The 20,901-nt window shown below is 43.4% G+C and overlaps 1 protein-coding gene across 1 annotated transcript in view; it reads left to right on the top strand.

Moving 5' to 3' along the window:
• Nucleotides 1-20,901, top strand: part of cdh13 (cadherin 13, H-cadherin (heart)) — a 283,404-nt gene that overhangs the window by 226,042 nt on the left and 36,461 nt on the right. Inside the window, exons 10-11 of the mRNA XM_035155785.2 lie at nucleotides 3,342-3,524; nucleotides 3,618-3,871. Coding sequence (XP_035011676.1) covers nucleotides 3,342-3,524; nucleotides 3,618-3,871 — 437 coding nt within the window. The remainder of the gene's footprint in view (nucleotides 1-3,341; nucleotides 3,525-3,617; nucleotides 3,872-20,901) is intronic.

The raw sequence follows: 20,901 nt of genomic DNA, 5'->3' as shown, positions 1-20,901 counted from the left end.
GGACTTGTTCACATGAAAAGTGAAGAGACGTCACCCTCACACGTCACGTGACACACTGTCATAACAAAACATTTAGCAGCATCGCAATCATCGGTGTGAGATAACACAACTAAAAAACTTACAGCGACGAAGGCGTCCGCCGAAACTTGACATTATCCATTTATTTATCTTTTTGGTCTTAAGTTGTTGTGCCTCGAACGACGATCACCCAATTATCTTTTGACAGCATGACATTACCTTGAAGATTAATGCGACAGATTGCTGAAGACATCGGGGCACAGGAGGAGCTGGGAAACAGAAAATCAATGACACACTGTGGGGGTTTTTTTTATTGCTTGGAACGTAAAAATGTCTGGATTGTGGGGTAATTTGATCTGTGGCCACTGCAACTCATCCAACCGTCCGTCCATCCATCCATCCATCCATCCATCCATCCATCCATCCATCCATCCATCCATGCGCATGTACCATTATTTAAACTGGTAGTATATCTGGGTGCCTTTATTTAGGGCTCGGTCTGCACTGCTCTGTCCAATGCGGTCATTTTATTCTGAGACATGCGCACACACACACACACACACACACACACACACACACACACACACACACACACACACACACACACACACACACACACACAGGGACAAAAAAGCAAAGTTGAAGGCCGACCCTTTTTCCCCCTCTTTGGCCATCTCGCCTCTGTGTCTCTCTTTATGTGTCCGAGTCATTTCGGGCCAGGAGCTCTGCCTTTTCGCACTTAGTCATTTCCCTCCAGTCTTTCAGGTGACTGGTCGCTTTGTGCTCCAGGTGGAATTGAGGCCTTATCAGCGGCGGGGCAGGGGCCCAGCGGCCACATCACACAGAATACAGCATTTCCTCCAACCGCATGACTGCCCCACATGATTAAACCCAATCTGACCGGCTGTTGTCCGTGCGACTGTACTGTATTCGAGTGTGTGTGTGTGTGTGTGTGTGTGAGTGTGTGTGTGTGTGAGTGGTGGAGAGAGTAAGACTTTGAGTGTCTTATCAGCAGTTTCCACAGCAGGCTGATGAGTGTGGGAACGCCATTGACCTGCTTGTGTTTCTCATCACAGTTGCTCGTGTCTTTTAATATGTGGTGGGAAAATGTCGGTAATATTTATAAAACTGTTTTTCGTAGCTTCAAGGTTCTTCACCGAAAAACAACTGCAATCAAATATAAATTCAGGTGCATCCCACTTGTTTCCAACAGCCTCCTAATTCCCCCCCCATGCTTTATACCAGACTGCTGCAGGGCCTGCAGGACAAAAGGAGCCACAACACGTGTGTAGGTGCAAACATAAAGTCGAGAACACTGTGTTTCCATCCTCCGTGCCCTAAATGACTGCAAATGGCTCAGAGTGTGTTTTTCTTTTTTTTAAAACACGCTTTGGATGATTAAAAAAAAAAAAACAGGGGCAAAGAAAGGAAAGAGAAGAAATCAATGTTTGTCTCTCCTCAGATAAATGCACGGAGCCAGGCGGTGTAAGGCGGTAAGAGGGTAATCTGTGAAACAACAATACCGTGGGTTGACAGGAGATGCAGTAATCTAGGCCGGACCAGCACCGTCCTTAAACAGAGTGTTCTGTGCCTGAAAGATTACACCGTAAGCTCTGACACCATAATGGCCCTGACACAAACAAACACTCGCACACGCGTTTGCAAAATTGCTCGGGCCTCGCTGTAGCTCCTGTACCCCCTCAATTCACAATGAAGTCTTTATTGGGAGCCGTGCCAGCAGAAGGCATCGATACGAGTTTGATTGAGGTCTGCTGACAACAATGAGCAGGGAGATGGGAAGTGAGTGACACTGGAAGAATAAATGAGATGCACTGCGAGGCATGAATAGTGTTTATTTTGTTACATGTGCTGTTTGTCACTGCATTCAAGTGTTTATAGTCCTGTGGATTCATGTGTTTTTCTTGGATTTGACTGCAGAATATGCTGCAGTCTACTAGCAGTTTGTTTTCAGAGTAATTATTCATTCAGTCAACCTTTATTTATACTCTATCCTGGTTCTGTGACAGCCGAGGCTCTTATTTGCATGGGAAGCTTGTTTCCATATGACATTTAATAACAAAAAATGTCATAAACAATATTTCAGGGCCCTTATTTTTCACGCAAACACAACAGCAAGCGCAAGGTGGCGAGTCCTGAGCACATGGGCTGTGCTACCATTGGTTCATGCAGTTGTACCAATGAGCTGTTTGAATATGCATCAGAGGGGGGTGGTGATTAATAAATCATCAGCCAATCACATCGCCACTAAAGATGCATGACTCAACAGCTCAGCAAGTGAAAAGTGGCCTCTTCAGATAGTCACACTGTCTGGATGGTGCAGCGCGGCACGATGCGAACGCACAGCACCATAAATCTGCAGCCACAGGCAGATGGTGTGGGTTTTATTTAACTCGTGCAATGATGATGGATATAAAACAAAAATGTAAAATATGTAGATCAAAATCATTTTTATATCCGCATCAATCTCACGTCATAATTTCTTATGTCGTGATATCATGTTGTGTCTTAAAATGTGACACTGCCACATTTGCATTGTGATGAATTTCAAATATAAAAAAACGGGATCTACCACTTTTACTGGAATGGCTGTTGGAGAAGCCCGGTAATGGCTCACAGGGCTGATGATTGATGAGCCACTGCAACCGAGTTCTGGTCAAAATTAAACTTGTTATTACATTTGAAAATAGTTTTTAAAGGTTGGTTCCATCAAATCATAATGACCGAATAGAAGCCATAGGTTTTGTTTTAAGAACATAGGACGAGATGGTGAATATCCAATGTACTTTTGAAGGTCTTCCGCATTCTTTTATCTGTCAGATATGTTTGCATCATCTGCATAATACCGATAATGATAATATTTTAGAGATATAGAAATGTGTGCATCCTTGACGTCTAGCAAAGATGTTTGATGAAGAACATCTCTGCATCGTAGTTGAGAAAACTTCTGGTCAAACTTTCTTGATGATCTGCTTCTCTATTCATGAGGTGGACTTGGTTATATATGTGGAATCAGATGGAAACTTCTCCGACGGGCGCTGTTGCCTTAATTCTCACCACCTTAAAGCGAATGTGCTCCTGTTCACCTTCACATCGTTCTATTGACGTACCATGTTATCTTTATGTCTGTAAAATTCCCTCCACGTTCAATCTGAGCACACCCTCAGATTTACACAAATCAGCTCCTAATAGAAGGTGTTCATGTGCGTCGTCGTCTCTGTCTGAGTTCTGATTTGTTCCGTTTTACTCTGTAGATTCAGGTTGTTCTCGCTCGCTGATGGTGTTCTATCTGTCTCCTGTAACAGTTTGAGGCGTCCGTGTACGAGGGTTCGACGGGGGTGGTGGTCAACCTCACAGTGGACGACAGAGACGATCCCGCCACGGAGGCGTGGAGAGCCATCTACTCTATAATTAACGGAGATCCTACGCAGAGCTTCGAGATCCAAACCAATCCAGACAATAACGAGGGAATGCTGTCTGTCGTCAAGGTAAAGTGCAGGAGACCTTCAAGTGTTTTTATATATCACACTTGACAATATAATCACCCCTCTGTTACCTTCCCTATCATTTCCCCTGCTCAGCCCCTGGACTACGAGGCCACAGCGTTCCACACGCTACTCATCAAAGTAGAGAACGAGGAGCCCTTGGTTCCCGACGTGGGCTACGGCTCCAGCTCCACGGCCACCGTCCACGTCACCGTCCTGGATGTCAACGAGGGCCCCGTGTTCTTCCCCGATCCCCTGATCGTCACCAAGATGGAAAACGTCCCTGTGGGCAGCTTCGTGGCCTCGCTCAACGCCACAGATCCAGACATATTGCAGATACAGAGCGTCAGGTAAGAGACCGAGTGAGACTAATTGAAATCGAGCCGCAAAAATTGTAAGAGAGCGAGATGAGGGGAAAGCGCGGGAGAGGGCTTGTTTGTGTTTGTGTGATTGAACGTCTTCTGCTGTAGCTGGCGGCGCAGTATTGTCAGTAATGAGCTTTCTGATTTTGCATTCAGCGTCGCTCTGTTCGGATGAGCGGCATTATCGTTCTCAGTTTTGTTGTGCGTGTGACGTTTGTATTATTCCCGCTGTCGGATGATGCCAGCAAACTGAGTTGGCGTGTCGCAACGTGTCAGAGGATGTAGTTTTAGCTGTTGCCTCGACGTCTCAAACTGTCGGCTCTCACCTCTCGTGCGTTTCTGAGCCCCTCGTCACTCCATCTAGTTCCTCTCGTCCCGATTCCGTTCCTACATTACTCACCTCCAATGTTCCCGTCGCCTGTTAGGCTGCGTCGTGTGTCCGTGTTGTGTAAACAGACTGAATATATCGCCCCCGACAATCTGCAATTCCCCGACACAGGTCAAAGCGTTCACCCCAGTCAGCTGAGAGCGGGGCAGATCATTAACTTTGACTGTTGCAGAGAAAAGCCCCCTCTCAAATACGAGCATCATCATAACAGCGAGGCTATTAGTTTCACTATGTGCAACAATAAAAAAACATTCCTCCTGCTGCCAGGGAAAAGCCGAAGAGCGTGTGCCGCACTTCCTTTTACAAGATGGGAGAAGTCATCATTGGCTTTCAGGCCCTAATTTATACTCAATTTGCTTTGCTCTTTTTTCTGCTCCCTTGGAAATTATATATAATGTAAAAAACACAGCTAAGTAAACACACGGGGAACAATAATGAGGGGAATAAAACCCACCGGATCGTGACTTCACTGCTCAAATTATTGATGCTGCTTTATCTCCTGTAAAAGTGAGTCACTATCAAACGCTACATAACACGGAGCTGTTCCACTGAACGTTGGAGCAGGAGTCATGACCTGTGGCCGTAAAGCTTTGATAAGCAGCGTCCTCAGATAACGAGTCAGGTCACATACAAAATTGAAAAAATCAGTAGAGTCATAAGCAGTTTTCTTTGGTTTTGCCCTGAGGCTTTTTTGTGAGAAAGACAAATTAAGATTTTGACATGATAATGGCTCCCAACCAGAAGTTAAGTCATCGACAAATGTTATTACAATTCATCCCGAGGAGAAAAATAATCCGTGGAGCAAATTGCAGCGGTGCTCCATCCAACTGTTGTATAATCATTTCTCTTAAAAGCACAGATGTCAGCTAGAAGTCAAGGACTCACCAAAGTTCAGGTTCATCATCCAGTAGTTGCAGATGTTTGAGCTCATCTGTATTGAAGTATTTGAAGATGTACGACATATCAGCTCCGTAAATATGCAGTTTCTTGATTGCCACCTGATGGTTGGCTGCATTAGAGGTTAAATGAGTCCTGCCTCCACCATGTTAGCAGATGGGACATGGACCAAACAAAAAAAATTCAAAGTACACATTAAGAAAAAAGATCTCAAAGATGGTTTTTAGTTCCATTTAGTTTGGTTTAGATTAGTTTGTTGATGTCATGATTGACAGCTGATACCGACCTTGACGAACCCGACCTTGCAACCACGGCTCCCTCCTCGGATTGCTCCTGCACAGACTCCCGCTGAAAACATGGCAGTGTTTGTGTCTGGGATATTTTGGCCTCATTTCTGGATCGTGGGAGGAAGTGGAGACACGTTGTCCATCTCAATATACAGGTCTGTGGTCTGGACCCAAATCCACAGTCCATCCAATAGCAGCGGATACCGCTGCTATTGGATTGACTGTCTGAATCCAAATTTATCCCATTTAAACAGTCAAGTACAATAGAAACATTCAGCTAAATACAACCTGCCTGGTTTTATGTAAACACTGATTATTAGTCGAGACGGGAGCGAGAGGATTTTAAGCCAGAAAGGTTTTTCACCAAACCTGGTGAGAGATAGAAAACACTTCTAAATTCTATTGCTTCATTCTCTACGACGTCTTGACTTCATCTTGTCGGCTTGTCCTTCAATGACCTTTTCTCAATATCCACTTTACACGAACGGCACTCCAAACCGAAAAACTTCCTCCTGATGCAAGACTCAACTTTCAATGTTATGTTGTCATTGAAGCATCGGTATGATTTTCCCCATGACTCACTCAGGTCGGTTTTTAAGCTATATTGATCACTTAAAAGGGTTCTGTGAAGATTTAGGTGATATTGAATCTATAGAGCCACAGAGGACTCTGACATCTTCCTTCCTGCTCTCGTCCTCAGCATCCAGCTCTGTATTTATTCCATATGGCATCTGCATTTATTAGCATTTCACCCCGTGACACTTTGCCAGTTACAGTGGCTTTTAAGTGTCATAAATGTGACCTGCAGACAGATTGAGGACAAAGAGAAAAGACGGAGAGTTGAAGAGTTGGAAGTAGAGAGTTCTGTTGTGCACAGAATTAAATAAGCAAAGAGAAGAGATGTGTTTACCTTCCTCTCTCTTCTGCTGCCTGTCTCGGCACAACCGTGTGTGTGTGTGTGTGTGTGTGTGTGTGTGTGTGTGTGTGTGTGTGTGTGTCTGTGTCTGTGTCTGTGTGTGTGTCTGCTCCGTGGGATGCGCAGGTCAAATGAAACACAATCGGTCTGACTCGCTGGTCGGAAGCCAAATGCATCCAGTGCCCAGCCCACACACATGCACGACTGTAGGTGTGTAAATGTGAGATTTGTATTCATTCTTTACATTGTTTCATCAGTAATCTATGGACCAGTGAGTTAACATTGGTAAATAAGCTTTTTGTGAATACACGACATGCGAGGAGACACGAGGATGTGAAGTAGCCGGCTGCTGAATTTGTTGGAGTAACTCCATTATGAACCATTTGCTTCACAATGGGCAGCTGAGCCCCAGTTTCACCGGCCTATTGTTACCTGGGGTCCTCCTGTGAATTGGAACAATGGCAGCGATCATCCTCGTTTTTTTTAAACCTGTGCGAATCTGCCATGTGTGACATTTCTGGACAGCAGCTCAACCGCACCTCAGACTCGGGGGCCCCACTCAGACAGGATTAAAATTCCAGTGGGGAATGAAATCTTTGCCACGCTGCTCTCAAACTGAAATTCATCATTGCAGGTGGCATTTTAGCCAGCGCCAGATTACAGGAGGCACTTCATCATCTATTCCGGAGGAAAATCGCGGGTCCCTCGTGCCCAACGGAGCTCGCACACATAAACTTAGAGACACTTGCTGCATTACAATTCCATATTACAATAAATGGACACTATGCATACAGTTCAGTTATTGTAGTTTTTGCAGGTGCTGCACACAAATCAACATACTTTACTGTTTTATAGTTTTATAGACCTCAAAATGTTTTTCCAGAGATTCCAGAGGCATTTTTCTATCCTTTTTTTTTTAGGGCTGAGTCACAAAGCTCCCACCACCATCCACCAGCAGTTTTAATGTTTTTCCAGCTGTGAGCAGCTCCATCATTTCCCCTGTGCATTGCAGTGTGAGAGAAAAATAAGTTTTACTGTGCACGCCAGCTTCTTGGAGCACACTTTATCTTGTCGCCTTTTCCCATATGGACACACTGTATGAAACCTGCTGCTTTAAAAGCTCTTCACGTCCGTGGGTCACTCTCCTCCTGGTGTTTTCACTCATTTAACTAATTAGAGTTCCTCTCACTTCCGTGTAAGAGACGATGCTTAACTGACCGATCTTTTTCTTCTGACCCTAAAACCTAAGCAGCTAAATGGAATTCAGCCATTTATAATGATTTTTTTTTTGAACACCTTCTCCTGCTTCTCGTACTGTGACATTTAAAAATGTCTGCCTTCAAAATTTTCATCTGAGCGCGACGTGACCTATCAGGAGCTGTAGGTGTGCACGCAGGTGGTCATAACAACAGAGGTCAGGTGACCTTCAGCAGAGGACATCTAGAGGAGTCAAACTTTTCACCCCACAACCCCCAAAATACTTGGGCCAAAGAGTTGCAACCACCATTATTCATTCCACAGGATATTTATTTGAACAAGTCAAAATGAATTTGCTTCAATACATGTGCTGCAGTGTTTCCTGTGCATGGTTTTATTTTGCTTTTACCCAGAACATCTTGGAAATCATCTCACGACCTTCGTTCTGCGTCTCTCAACCACTGCTCTATAGGAGCAGGCATGGGATGGCACTAGGGAGAAAGCAGTGTAGAAGTAGTTGGTATGAAACTTTGCCCAAAAGATTTCACCATATTAATCCCTGCAGTTGCAGTCTTCATACATGTTTTACACAGGATGATAGAATTAAGATCAAGCCCTGAGACAACTCGCCACCTCCATGAACATTAATGGAAATGTTAATTAGAGGTCTAATCACTCACATTACGCCACTAATTGATTCTATTTGAAGTTGGATACATGCTTTAAAAAATCTGCGCTGCGACGGACCAGGCTGAGCCGTGCAGGCTTCTCATTAGCCTGGATTCAAGCCCACAGCCAAGCAGAACCACGCAGGGTTAGTCAGGGCTGTCTCATTATCCACGTTATTAGACAGCTTTCCTTTACCAATTATTCTTCTCCCTCAATGATGCAGAGAAACAGGTTATTTGGCTGCGAGGGTGCAACATTTCAGCAAATAAATAAACGAAATCTGTTACACTTTGACCTCGTCAGAGTCGGAGCTTTGAAGTCGCCCGGACTCTGATGAGCCTCAAACGCTTCCACAGCCATTGATGTTCTCTTCACTTTTTATTTTTTATTTTTAAGATGATGTTAAGAGAAGGAGAGGAGACGTATTTTAAATCCCGATTTAAACCCTCACGATGAAAGAAAATGTTTGGCTCACACGAATCACATCTATGCGACTATTAATAGAAGTTTATTCTTTAAATGTTGAATAGCATCGATTCCACAGTGTCCACAGAGAGAAGAGGAATTATGTTTTTCAATTTACTTTATTTAGCTCAGTAGAGAAAAGAATAATACAAAATAAAAAACAGAGCAATTTTCCGTCTCTCTCTCACTCGTCACTATTCGCAGCTCTTCGCCTCAAAGTGACCCCGGATGGTCCCCTCTTCCCGTTCTTTCTCCTCGCAAACAGACAAGTTACATAATTACAGCAAATGTGAGTCATTTTAATCCTCTTCAGGATTTAGGGCAAACTATCAGGCTCCAGGGGGATTTGACTCATGTTTCTGCCGAAGACGTCTCCTATAGCCCTCCTCGCTGGTTTAGGGCTTAAGACGAGCGGACTGGTTTTTGTTGCTGAGGGAGGAAGCAGACAGGCGGCGGCGGCGGCGGCAGCAGCGGCGGCGTGGACGGGAGACAGCAAATTGGGCTTGTTTTCGCCAAAAAAGTTTATCTCTGGTAAAACCTCTGAATAGAGAAGTGTGTTGCTCATTGCGTGGGCACTCCATATTGAGGGAAAGTGTTGCACTTCAGGGTAGATCTGTACCCTGAAATAATTTTTTGGAAGAAAGTTAGAAAGTGAGAAAGTTTGCTCTAATATTCTACAAATCCCATTTTAAGCTTGACTCCTCTCCCTGCTCCGCTGCCAGTCCAGTAGGCTGTGAAGGGGGAAGCAAATCATTTGAAGTGTCATTAAGAAAGTTTGGCTAATTTAATTAGGTCTTTTTCTTTCCCAGGCAGCGACGGGACTCTCATCAGTTTGTCGAACAACTATTTACACTCAAGTAATTGATGCTCGATGGGAAAAGGAGACTGTAGAAGCAGAAAGTGAAGAACCCCATCGAGGCTCCGAGCCGTAGTTTGAGCACGGTGTTGTTTCTCTGCAGAGCTGAGACCAACAACTTTTCTTCCATTGGTTTTCTTGTTATCTTTTTCTCGTCTGGCGTGTGTGTGTGTGGTTAGAGGATTTTTTATTATCCTTCAAGTGATCAGAGTAAATATTTTCTGTGTTTGTCCACTGAAACCAGACAACAGGTCGAAAACAAACGAGATGTCCCTCCACGTGGAGAAGCTGCAGGGAGATGAAACAGAATTCTTTGAGCACCAGTTCATCGGAAGTAGGAAAATGGAGATATCGGTTAAAATATAACCTATTTCCATCATGTCTCTGAAAGTCGTCGCACAGCACCACGCGTTCCAGTTAAACCGACGCTCGCAGGGTCTCAGGGCTCGGGCGCCTCTCCACTGAAACTTCTCCATCTACTCCAAAATGCATTTAAGTTGTTTTCTTCTCCTTGCTTTTGAAAAAATAGAGAGAATTTCTAACTGTCGGGTCATCCATTATTCAGCGGCTACCTGTCCGCTCGCGCTTCTCTCTCTCTGGTCATACTCAAGTTAAAAGGGACGGGGCTTTTAAAAGGAAGAGGGATGGGGAGCTGGAATGTCAGGCGTGAAAACTGGCAGGTAGCTTTGAGGAGCAGAAGAGACGCGGAAGGAGAGAGAGAGAGAGAGAGCGATCGGACAGACAGACTGCGAGAGTGCGATGGAGAGAGAGAGATGTCGAATGCTACAAAGGCTGAACTGATGGAGGTCAGACACAATGCGATCATCCTCAGATCAGCCTGACATTGTCACATTGTCTGCACAGGATAACTGAGAAGAGAAGAAGACAGAGAGAGGACGCAGGACATGAGGGGAAGAGAGAGACTGGGGAGGATGTAATGTGACTCTCACAAGAAAATGTAATAACACTCGTGGGTTGACTTTAATGAATATGTGGTTGGCTGGAAATGTGTCGGGCCAGATATGCTGCCGGGCCAGTTAAATACACTGGTTACTACAAAGTGCACAGACTACAAGGTGATGGGGATGAAATGGGAACGTAAATCAATGATGAAGTAACTAATCCCAGAAGTTAGCCTAAAGTTCAAAGTGGCCACACACACACACACACACACACACACACACACACACACACACACACACACACACACACACACACACACACACACACACACACAGTTGTTTAGCCAGATTTTTTCCACATAGAAGTAAAACATAACTAAATGGATTTAGCCTCCTTCTCCCTCTTCCCTCTCAACACATCACATTAAAGATTAACCCTGCGAAGAACACGGGGCCGCACAACCTGAAACTGGGTCATCGCACAACTTCACAGAATCTGTGCGGAGGCATCGGAAGTCAACGTTGTTTAGGAAAGAAACACTGGACGTTCAAACAGGCAACTGTCTTAAATAATATACAAAATCCCACTTATAGTTCGTAGCCCAGTTCATACTGGTGATAAACTTTTTCTACAACAAAGGAGTTTGTCAGAATAATCTCCCCAGCACTTCCTCAAGTTCTTTTCGTTGTTTCTCTCTTCTTTATTTTTGCTGTGCTGACGTCCTCGTCTTTGGCCTCGGCCGAGTTAAAACTGCACCGTGTCACTGAATCTGAATTCCTCTCTGCATTATTCAGTAAAAAGGCTCAATAACTCGACTTTAAATGCTATTACAGGACTTGTTTGTGGTAATTACACCTGAATGTGCTGCAGTGTGTGTTGCATTTCTGCTTTTCTAACGACGTGTGTGTCCAACGCACTGAGAAAATCTAATATATTCACATTAGGTGGGTTGAGAGTTAGAAACATTGTCTGAATAAAAAAAGTCTTGTTCGGTCTGTATTTATATAGAAAGGAAATGGAAGAGTCGGGGATTGAACCACCAATCAGTGGACGACCCGCTCTACCTCCTGAGCCACAGCTGCCCACTGTGATTGCAGTGACACAAATGGAGAGTTGAATACATTTTAATTGAACCGATGACTTTTGAGATTAGAGAGGCAACGGGGAAAATGATCAACTCTGAAAAGCTACCGGGGACAGAGAGGACGTGAGGGCTGCTGAATCATCCAGATGTGATTCAAGTCCGACGATTTCACAGGGTTAGAGAGAAAAGAGACATATTCTAGTCCTGAGGGCAATTTCAAATGCATATCTGTCCCACCGGGGGGCAATAATTACAGTATCACAGGTTTTCATTGAAACGTCATTGTGCAGAGAGGGAGACCGGCTGAGTTCCACACTCTCCTCCGTCCTCTCCTCCTCCTCTGGGATGTGAAGGCGCTGATTACAGGCTAATCAGATGTTTAGATTTGTTTCCCATTTCTGGCAGCTGAGTGAAGGCATGCCAACTGCGTGGTAGAGGAAGGACGAGTGAGAGAGAGTGGGAAAAAGAGAGAGAGAGAGAGATGGGGGGGTCATACAGTCAGCGTGCCAGGAAACAATGAAAACAATCTCAGAAGATGCCAAGAGGAACAGGCAGAGAGGGATGTGAAGCAGGAGTAAATTGCTTTAATTACAGGGTTGTGCTTTTCAACTGATGCAAAGAGGAGCTGTTTTTGCACCTTAAATTGATATTAACTTCTCTTCTCCCCCCCCCCCCTTGTTCTGCATTGTGTTACTCAAGCTTGCTAATTTTTACGAAAGTGATGTTACACTCAATGAGAAGGACACGACGTGCACACACAAAGTACAAAAGCTGTGCAGTCGTGTGTCCATTGAGTGTCCTCGCACAACTCGTCTCTGTTGCAGCCAGATACCGACAATGAAACCCCTTTAATTTTCTCAGCTGCTCGCTCCTCCGTCGTTGTTTAGTGGACGCATGCGGGTCCTCGTTCGCTGTTCTCAGCGGAGCATCTGCAGTTGTAGAGTGGAGTTGGCAGAGAGCCTCATACAGACCTCACCTGCAGTCAACGGGCTGAAAGAGAGCAAAGACCGATTCTACGGCTTATTTAGGTGAAAAGGTAAATCCTGTAGGTGGGATTCATAATCAGTCTTTCTCCTAAACTCAAACTAGGATGGGCCAGTAACTCTAAAGCAATGACAGGAAGAGGAAAGCGACCACCCTCTCTGGTGTGACCGTCCATGGAACCATGCATAAATGTTTGCTAGTGTTTTTTTTTACCTTTTCTCCTTAATTTCAACACTTTATACAGTTTCCTGCAAGGGTCAGTTTTTGCAAACCCCAACCTGCAAACCCCTGGACCCGCAATTATCTCCAAGTCCCGTCCAGACCTCTCCTGCACCTGTAAACACGTCCTGTCCCACGGCCCGACCCGTCACCTGTGATTTAACACACAAGCTACACACACAGTCACTCACATCAAATGGGTTATTGCCTCCTTGTCCTCGCGTTATGGCGGTTAAATTCTGTTCTTGGAAAAATATCTGTGAAATGCTGCAGCACCTGAGCTCCTGCAGCTGCCAATGTGTTTAAAACACTTTTAAAAGCAACAAAGCCCCGAAGACTCTATTCACCACTTGCTATTTTTGTCTTTATTCGATGCGATTCAACACTTATTTGAGCAGAAGTGAACGGGTCAAAGTGTTGTAGGCTTCTACAATATAACAAATCCTTTCACCTGACTTAGCGTCATAGGAGCTGATTAGATATTAAAAATACTGTAAATGCCCGATAGTCCTCACTCACTTTTGTTCAGGCCTTCTCTCTCACTTCACATACTTTTCTGGCACCAGAGCAAAAAGACAAACTTCGACTGAGTCCCTGTGACGGGTGATTGATGCGACATGTGCCAGTGTTTGCTTTCCCCCTTTTCTCAGCGCTGTCACATTTATTTCCCCTGTACAGACCTGCTGCACTGTGCTGATACAGAGCAGAAATATGAACAGGTGTGACGTGGGTAATTTGTCCACATGGCCCGGAGCGCTGGTCGGCCCAAAGAGGGCGGCTCCGCTCGGTTTCAAGTTGAAATCCAGCCCAGAGTGGCTGATCAGGGTCTCTGTAGCGACCCCACAGGGGTTACTTACTTTTCAAGCACAATGGTTTCAAAGACAAATACTTTCTTTCTCGCTCTCTGTCCGACTGTGATAAGGGGGGGGAAATTATGAAAGAAAAGTATATCTTTGCAGATCAAAATGTGTGCAAGTGCTTATAACCTCTGACTTGCCACACTTACACTTAATGACATGCATTTAAAGTGAAATGCAGTAATAGTTCCTATTCTTTCTGCCATGTTACTCAAATGACTTGAGTTGGGTACTTGTGGAGTTGGGTACTTGTTACTTTGAGTATCTGTCACTTTCAGAAAAGATGAATTAGCTGCAGGTCTTCATGCAAATTAAACAGTAGAAAGGTTTTTCAAAAGTCGTATATTTTAAAAAGCATAAATTATTTTATTCTCATAGCCATTAATCATCTGACCACTTACATCTCCGTATGGGGTTTATAGATTTGCTTGAAATAGAAGGTTGGTCATTATACTTTTGCCAGTAATCCTATTCTATTGAAGGATAATTTGCCCCTTTCGACAACCACTGGTGTGATCCTGACTGGAGGTCACTCTGTGCCGATTATATGACCAAATAATCCTGAAGTGTGGGCGGTTTACAAAATAATTGAAACTACTCTATGAAAGTTTTTCGGTCAATTTTAACATTTTATTGCAGGATCTCTATCATATCCTATAGGATCTCTGAGCCCCTTTTGCCAATATAGGATATGTCAGGTCACTGGTCAGGTCACTGGTCAGGTCACTGGGTTGGGCTGCATCCACAATGGACTCAGAGATAATTGTGGGTCAACGGTCAGTACCGACGTTGAGGGTTGTGTGTGTGTGTGCACAGGTTTGATAAACTGGATCTGAGTTGCACCTCAGACGACACCACCAGAGAAGAAGTAGAGTCGGGATGAGACAGGGATGGAGATGGAGAGGAGAGAGAATTTGTTTTCATTACACACTTATTCACAATTCCAATGTCAAGCATCACCGTCTTATCTGCATTATCAGTCCCTCTCCTTATCTCTCTCTCCTTGCTCTTCCCTCTTCTCTCATCCTCCTCCTCCTCCTCCCTCGCTAGCTGCGAATTTGGATGAAGTGTACAGTTGTTACTGCCCCTGTACTTTTATTGAGCACTCAGTGATTGATGTCCTCATATCTATTGCGCACACATACTCAGCTGCTCTCGGATAGAAACAGACTATTAGCATTGGCGCTGTGCCGTCCCCCTTTCTCTCAGTAAGTTAGATTCCAATCACTGGGAGATCTTGCTGGCACAAGAGAGGGAAGAAAGCGATAGAGAGACAGATAAAGACGCAAAGATAAAGTAGGAGACGGCAGAGAGCGACGACGGAAAGAACAAGAGAGAAACTCGGAGAAACCGGGCAAAGAGAAGGGGGGAAGTGTGAGAAATGTATAATAGGGTTTCCTGTAATATGCTGTCATTGGCATCCAAGTGTACGAGTACACACTTGTTCGAAGTTGCACTGCACTGCAGAAAAACTGGAAACAGGGGACGCAGACACTTGAAGTAGCAGCGCTAAGCTCTTGTACGGTGCTGGTGGTGCACGTGTGTGTGTATGTGTAAAGGAGGAGGTATAAGCAGGAGTCAGTTTGCATTAAAAGTAAGTGTTGCATAAATTGAGTTCAGGTTTATAATAGAGTTTCATAGGGTCAGCTTATCAGGTGAGCCAACACAGCAGAGGTAGACGACCTTCCTCTGTCTCTTTATAGACACATTAACTTAACAACCCGTTTTTTAATATTGCTCTTAAACCTCAGATATAGTACAAATCATTATGCTGTAAACCCCCCATGGAAACACCCAAGAACAACATGGTGTGCATGTGCTGTTTGACACTGATCTTTGGCTCATTATGCATCAGTGGATTCTCCTTACCGGCGTCTGCAGGTAACAGTAGTTCGGCCTCTCCCTCATTTCCTCTGCTCCATGTAGCTGTGAAGAAGTCCCAGCTTCTTGGAAATGAAGTGAATCCTGCAACAGCCTGATACTCAGTAGGTGTGCAGATAAAGAGCTTTGTCACAGTTTTGCTTGATTATTGAAGTAAGCCCAAAAGCAAATTTAAAATGATTGTACAAGCTTTTTGAAACAGTAATAAAAACAGATGAGATCTGTGTTTCCCTTCAGGCCTTGAAGCCGAGGATGATGATAGAAAAGAAATAGGTTGGGCTATATATCTTTTTAAATAATGGTTCTGAATCATGGACTGTACATAAAGATGGACGACGCCCCATAAGTTATCCAAAGCATCTTGATTGGCGGCTCCTGGTGACTAGCTCCAGTATAGGTCATAAACACGTCTCCTCCATGTTAGCGGATGGGTCAAAATACGGGTCAAATATTTGTTATCATTTAAAAAAATAGGACAAGATGGAGAAGAGTCCTTGTATGTTTGAAAGTCGATACAAAATTCCCAACCAGCCGCAAATATCAAGAAGCTAGAGACCTGTCAGAGTTTGTTTTGCTGATTTTTGATATCAGTTTTAAACAAGTGCATTCCCATACTTGTTGCGTATATATATATGATTATAGTTTTACTTGCTTTGTTGCTCTGTACTCTTCTAGTGAAGAGTTTTGCTTTCAAGGATTTCAGTTTATCTTTCTCTAAATATCATGACACGTCGTCAGTAGTATATCTGGGATCATTGAATGTTTCGGACATTATCCCTTTACACCCTCTCATGAGGAGAAGGTTTTCAGGCTAATGTGTGTCCAGTAAGTTTGGTTCTGATTACTCATTCATCGCTATATAAATAGGGAGAGAAGTCATGATTGACGGCTGAGGTCAGGCGTCAGTATCAGTGCGACTTCAATTGCTTCATTTCTGGATAGTTGGAGGAAGCGGAGAAGAATCTTCCATCTGTATCTACAGTCTATTTTCAGAATGAATCGTTTCAAAACAGGCCACTGATATAAACAGACCAATGTGTTTTTATATATTTAACCCCACCCCCCCTACCCACTTCCTCCCACCCCACCCCACCCCACTTCATCTCACAGCTCAGTGGAGAGAGGGGTCCAGTCCCTGAGGGTTGAGAGCCACCGCCTCACTTCCTCAAACCAATTTACCTCCTAAACTCAGTGTATGCATGACCTGACCAGATGTCCCGGATTGTTACGGCTGTTTTTGTAAAACTTAATGGTGCACATTCCAAAAAAAAAGTGGGAGGCAAGGGCATGAATATCTATCACCCTCCTGGAAACCCACACGGGCTTAGCGGGAGAACAGGCTCAGCTTTAAGGGGGGAGATGGATGAATCCGCCGTCTGCTTTGGGAGTTTCATTTGGACTCTAATGTGATCTGTAGCTCTGGATGTTAGACTGGGGAGCTGTGAACAATTGGTGCGTGCGTGTGAGAGCAGGTGTGTGTGTGTGTGTGTGTGTGTGTGTGTGTGTGTGTGTGTGTGTGTAGAGTGTGTGTGTGTTACGGACGCTCTGCAATTCAGACTTGAATAGAAGAAAAAAGGGAATAATTGAAAGTCAAACGCGGAGGTTACGGGAACTATGTGATTATATTAAAAACCCACAATCACTGACTTTGTTCTCATTCGCTGTGTTTAATATACATCAATATTACATTAAAATCTATTATTTTACACTCGTCGTCACATATATGAGAAGAGGCACCAATTGTTATAGTTCAGTGAAAGTCCCCCTATCTGAATTACATGATTCCCCATGTGACTCATGAATGGTTTCTGAGATATCGTCTCTCTGAGGCTTCGACCGAAACACTGCTCACACACTTTGAATGTGCTGATGTTGCTTTGCACCACATGCACAACATGTAATGCTGCCGCCGAGGAACCAGCCAATCGAATCGTGTTCAAACAAATATACTCAAGTGCAGGTGCGAGCCAATCAAACCACAGAGGAGGCAGAGGCAGCTGGTGAATCTGTTGTATTCTGTAATCTGGTTTTGGATTTTTATAGCTAGCATGAAATGTTATGATTGTTGTTTTGACGATCGCGCCAAGCATCGGAAAAAAAACGGATCACCGAGTGTTAACGCAACACATACGTGTGCGTCCTCCGTAAGGTCTGGTGCCTGAAGCCACACAAATAGTTCTGTGTTTGTTCTTTCTGTTGATCGTGTTCCTTTTTTAGACTGAAATCCTTCGAGGTTTTATCACCACCGGCTCCACCAGACTCTGATTTACTGTAGTTTACTTTGCTTTGCACCATTTTTTTTTTAAAGAAACCATACTTGTTGGTCGGGGACCAATGTTTTCTGTGCTCTCTTTCCAACTGTTGGCAATGTAACGACAACATTACACTCCACTGCTGCGATGGTTTCAGAGTTTGGAAAATCATTAATCAAATGATCTCAGCATTTTAGTTTGGTAATGCCTGAACAGGTCAGCACAACATTTCATATGTGGTTCTGTATGTTACACAAGAATAATATGTATAATATAACTTTCAGTTTGTAGGAAAACATCAGCTGCTGACACGTTCCTTCAAGAATCAATATTACTTGCGTGAATCCACCATTTGTGTTTAGCTCATTAATTTGCTATATTATTCTAATAGATATTACACTTAATTACACAACTATAAGTCAGCTAATATAATTTAAGAAAACAGTCTCCTGCATGAGACAAGTGCGATGTTCAAGTCAAAGTGCATTTTCAAACCCATTAGAGATCCACCTTCAGTAACAGTGTAGAGTGTTGTTCCAGCAAACCTATGAATATTTAAAAGACGAAGCTGCAGAAAAGATACACTGTATTAGTGCCACTTAGAAGAGGGGCCAACGAAATGTCTCACTTAAGTGAGAACAACCGAGATCAATAGTCAGCATTTATGCAAAGAGCGTTTCCTTTACGGCACTAACCTCTGAGCTTTCATCTTCCTGCTAAATTAGCTCTTGCCACAAATTGTCTCTTTTCTCTTCTGTGTGTCCCGCCCACACCTGCTATCGACACGCCAACACGCACAGTCGCACACCGTGTACACTTTAGGATTTTTCACTTGATGGAACTGGATTACAAGTGGGCGGCGAGCCTTATTTCTCCCTCCTGCTCCCGTATCCCTTTGAGTTGTCTGAGAACAGAGGCGAACACGGCTCAGATCAGAGTTATAAAGAGCTCATGTGTCTCAACGCAGCCACGAGAGCGACAGCGAAGCGTTGCTCTCAGACAAGATCTTCTGACTTGGCTGTCAAAATAAATTATTTACGTTTCTCGGCGTCTATCGCTGAAAACTCTCTTTTAAGTTGTATCGTTGCCGTCGTGACAGGTTTTTGTGTCGGCGTCACGTTGTTTCAGATTTTCTGCTCACATTTCAAGGTTTGTCAAAAAATCAATACGTGCACTTTTTCTTAAATTATAATATTTTCATCTTCAGGGTAGATTTTGCAAGCAGATCAAGTTGGACTTGATAATCTAAACTAAATCTTTCGATGAAGAGGAGGCTTATTTCTTTTATTTAAAAGGGACGAAGTACAGTTCAAACACAAATGTCACCTTTTGATGCACAGTACAAGATTCAGCTTCAAACTAATTAACATCTGTCGTCCGGGTCAGACCAGGACAGCGACAGCACATTTACAGCACAATGACAAACAACAGCACTCTAACGTACAAAGTTACACAAAGAAGACTGCACGACACACAAAACACACATCGACGTACAAAAGCACATCACAGATGCTTGTCAGAAACAGACAAAGCTAATCATGAGGACCATTAGCACATTCACACACTCGTACTGTACACACACACTCACACACTTGTTCCTCTGCAGACACCAGCTAACATCTAAGTGTAATAGTGGAGCTTTACAGTCCAGTGGAAAAATAAATATTACAGCCTGCTTCTGGACAATGTCGCTGTTCTCAACAGTTTCCTTTTTTATTGAGTTGTTTATCTTACTTTCTGCTCGTGTGTATTCAAAGTGGACAGTGTGTGTTTTGGCTGCTGAATGATGTGATGTGTGGTCATTGTGTTTACGCTCTCTCTCGCTGGCTGACTGATTTGTTTGGAGCGTCTCTGGTTTTCGGGAAAATCAGATATGAATATTTCCTAATGGCTTTTTAATGTCTTTCTAATTTTCCCTTTTAAGTGCTCTGGCGCTCGGTCCCAGAGGAGAAAACAGTGGAACCGACTCATTTAGTGACCACCTCTCCAGCCACACAGAAAGAAATTACACTTCTTCCAACTATCATAACATCAATTATAACCTGATACTTACTCAACTGTGTTTGATTGTATGGGTGAGTTTAATTGAAAAGGACAATTTGCAATTACAACAGTACAGTTAGTGTCAAAAGGTCTGTTCTATAGGTCTATTAACACTGTTAATACGTTTCACATCATTTGAAAACAATATATAATGCATTATTTGCTTTTTAATGAAAAGAAAGGTTATTAACTCGTAATAAATTTGGTTATAAACAGAAGCTGAGGTAACCGCTTCCCTATAGAGGTTGCTATGTGCCTCCGGAAAGAAATAGCCCAGCTCATGACCCCCCTTATAAAACCAAAACCTGACATTGTTAAACTTGGCTTAAACAAACAGCACATGACGTTGATAGCGTTTCTACTTTTCGACTGAGACAGGTTTCGCTGTTTCTGTCACATCAAATCTCAAAACTAGTATTAAACAGACAGAAAAAGAAATACAAGTCCGGTCTCCAACAAACTATTCAATTACATTTTGTTGGAATTGACACCTAATCACATTTTCTATTAATATAATGAGGATATGTTGTTAATTCTAGTATTCAACAGATCACAAACCTTAATATCAGTCAAAATAATTACAGACAATGTATTAGTGTTCCACATAAATATCAGATACACTTGTGTCGTGACAACAGCGTTATCAACAGCATTAAATTACTCATAATTCATTCCGCGATTGCATTAAAGGTGTTTGCTGTTGCACTTTATTTATATATAGACCTAATTCCTATGAGTATTATAGTTTGATCACTTGCATAAAGTGGACCTGCAATACAATACAGACAAAATCCTCTTTGGCACCTTTTTTTACTGCAATGTCCTGTTCTGTATCAGCTGCTATTCACAAAAACACCCATATATCTCCAATAAGACATTTAGCCAATAATGCTGGATTCATTAGTCAGTCATTAAGAGGTTGGCCTTAGTCAACCCTAAAAACGCATGTGCAAGTGCAAGTGCATGTGTGTGTCTAGTCAGTGACGGGAGCTGGGAGACATATGGAGGTTAATAACCTGTGAGCCTGGCTCTGTTTTATTGGAGAATCTTGGCCAGTGAATCATGTGCGCTGGTTCAAGTGTGTTTGCCAAGATGGTAAGAAAGAGACGATATGTGTGTC

Source organism: Hippoglossus stenolepis, chromosome 5 (assembly GCF_022539355.2).
Source record: "Hippoglossus stenolepis isolate QCI-W04-F060 chromosome 5, HSTE1.2, whole genome shotgun sequence".
NCBI lineage: Eukaryota > Metazoa > Chordata > Actinopteri > Pleuronectiformes > Pleuronectidae > Hippoglossus > Hippoglossus stenolepis.
The sequence above is the reverse complement of the archived record's forward strand: the minus strand, read 5'-3'. Positions and strand labels throughout refer to the sequence as shown.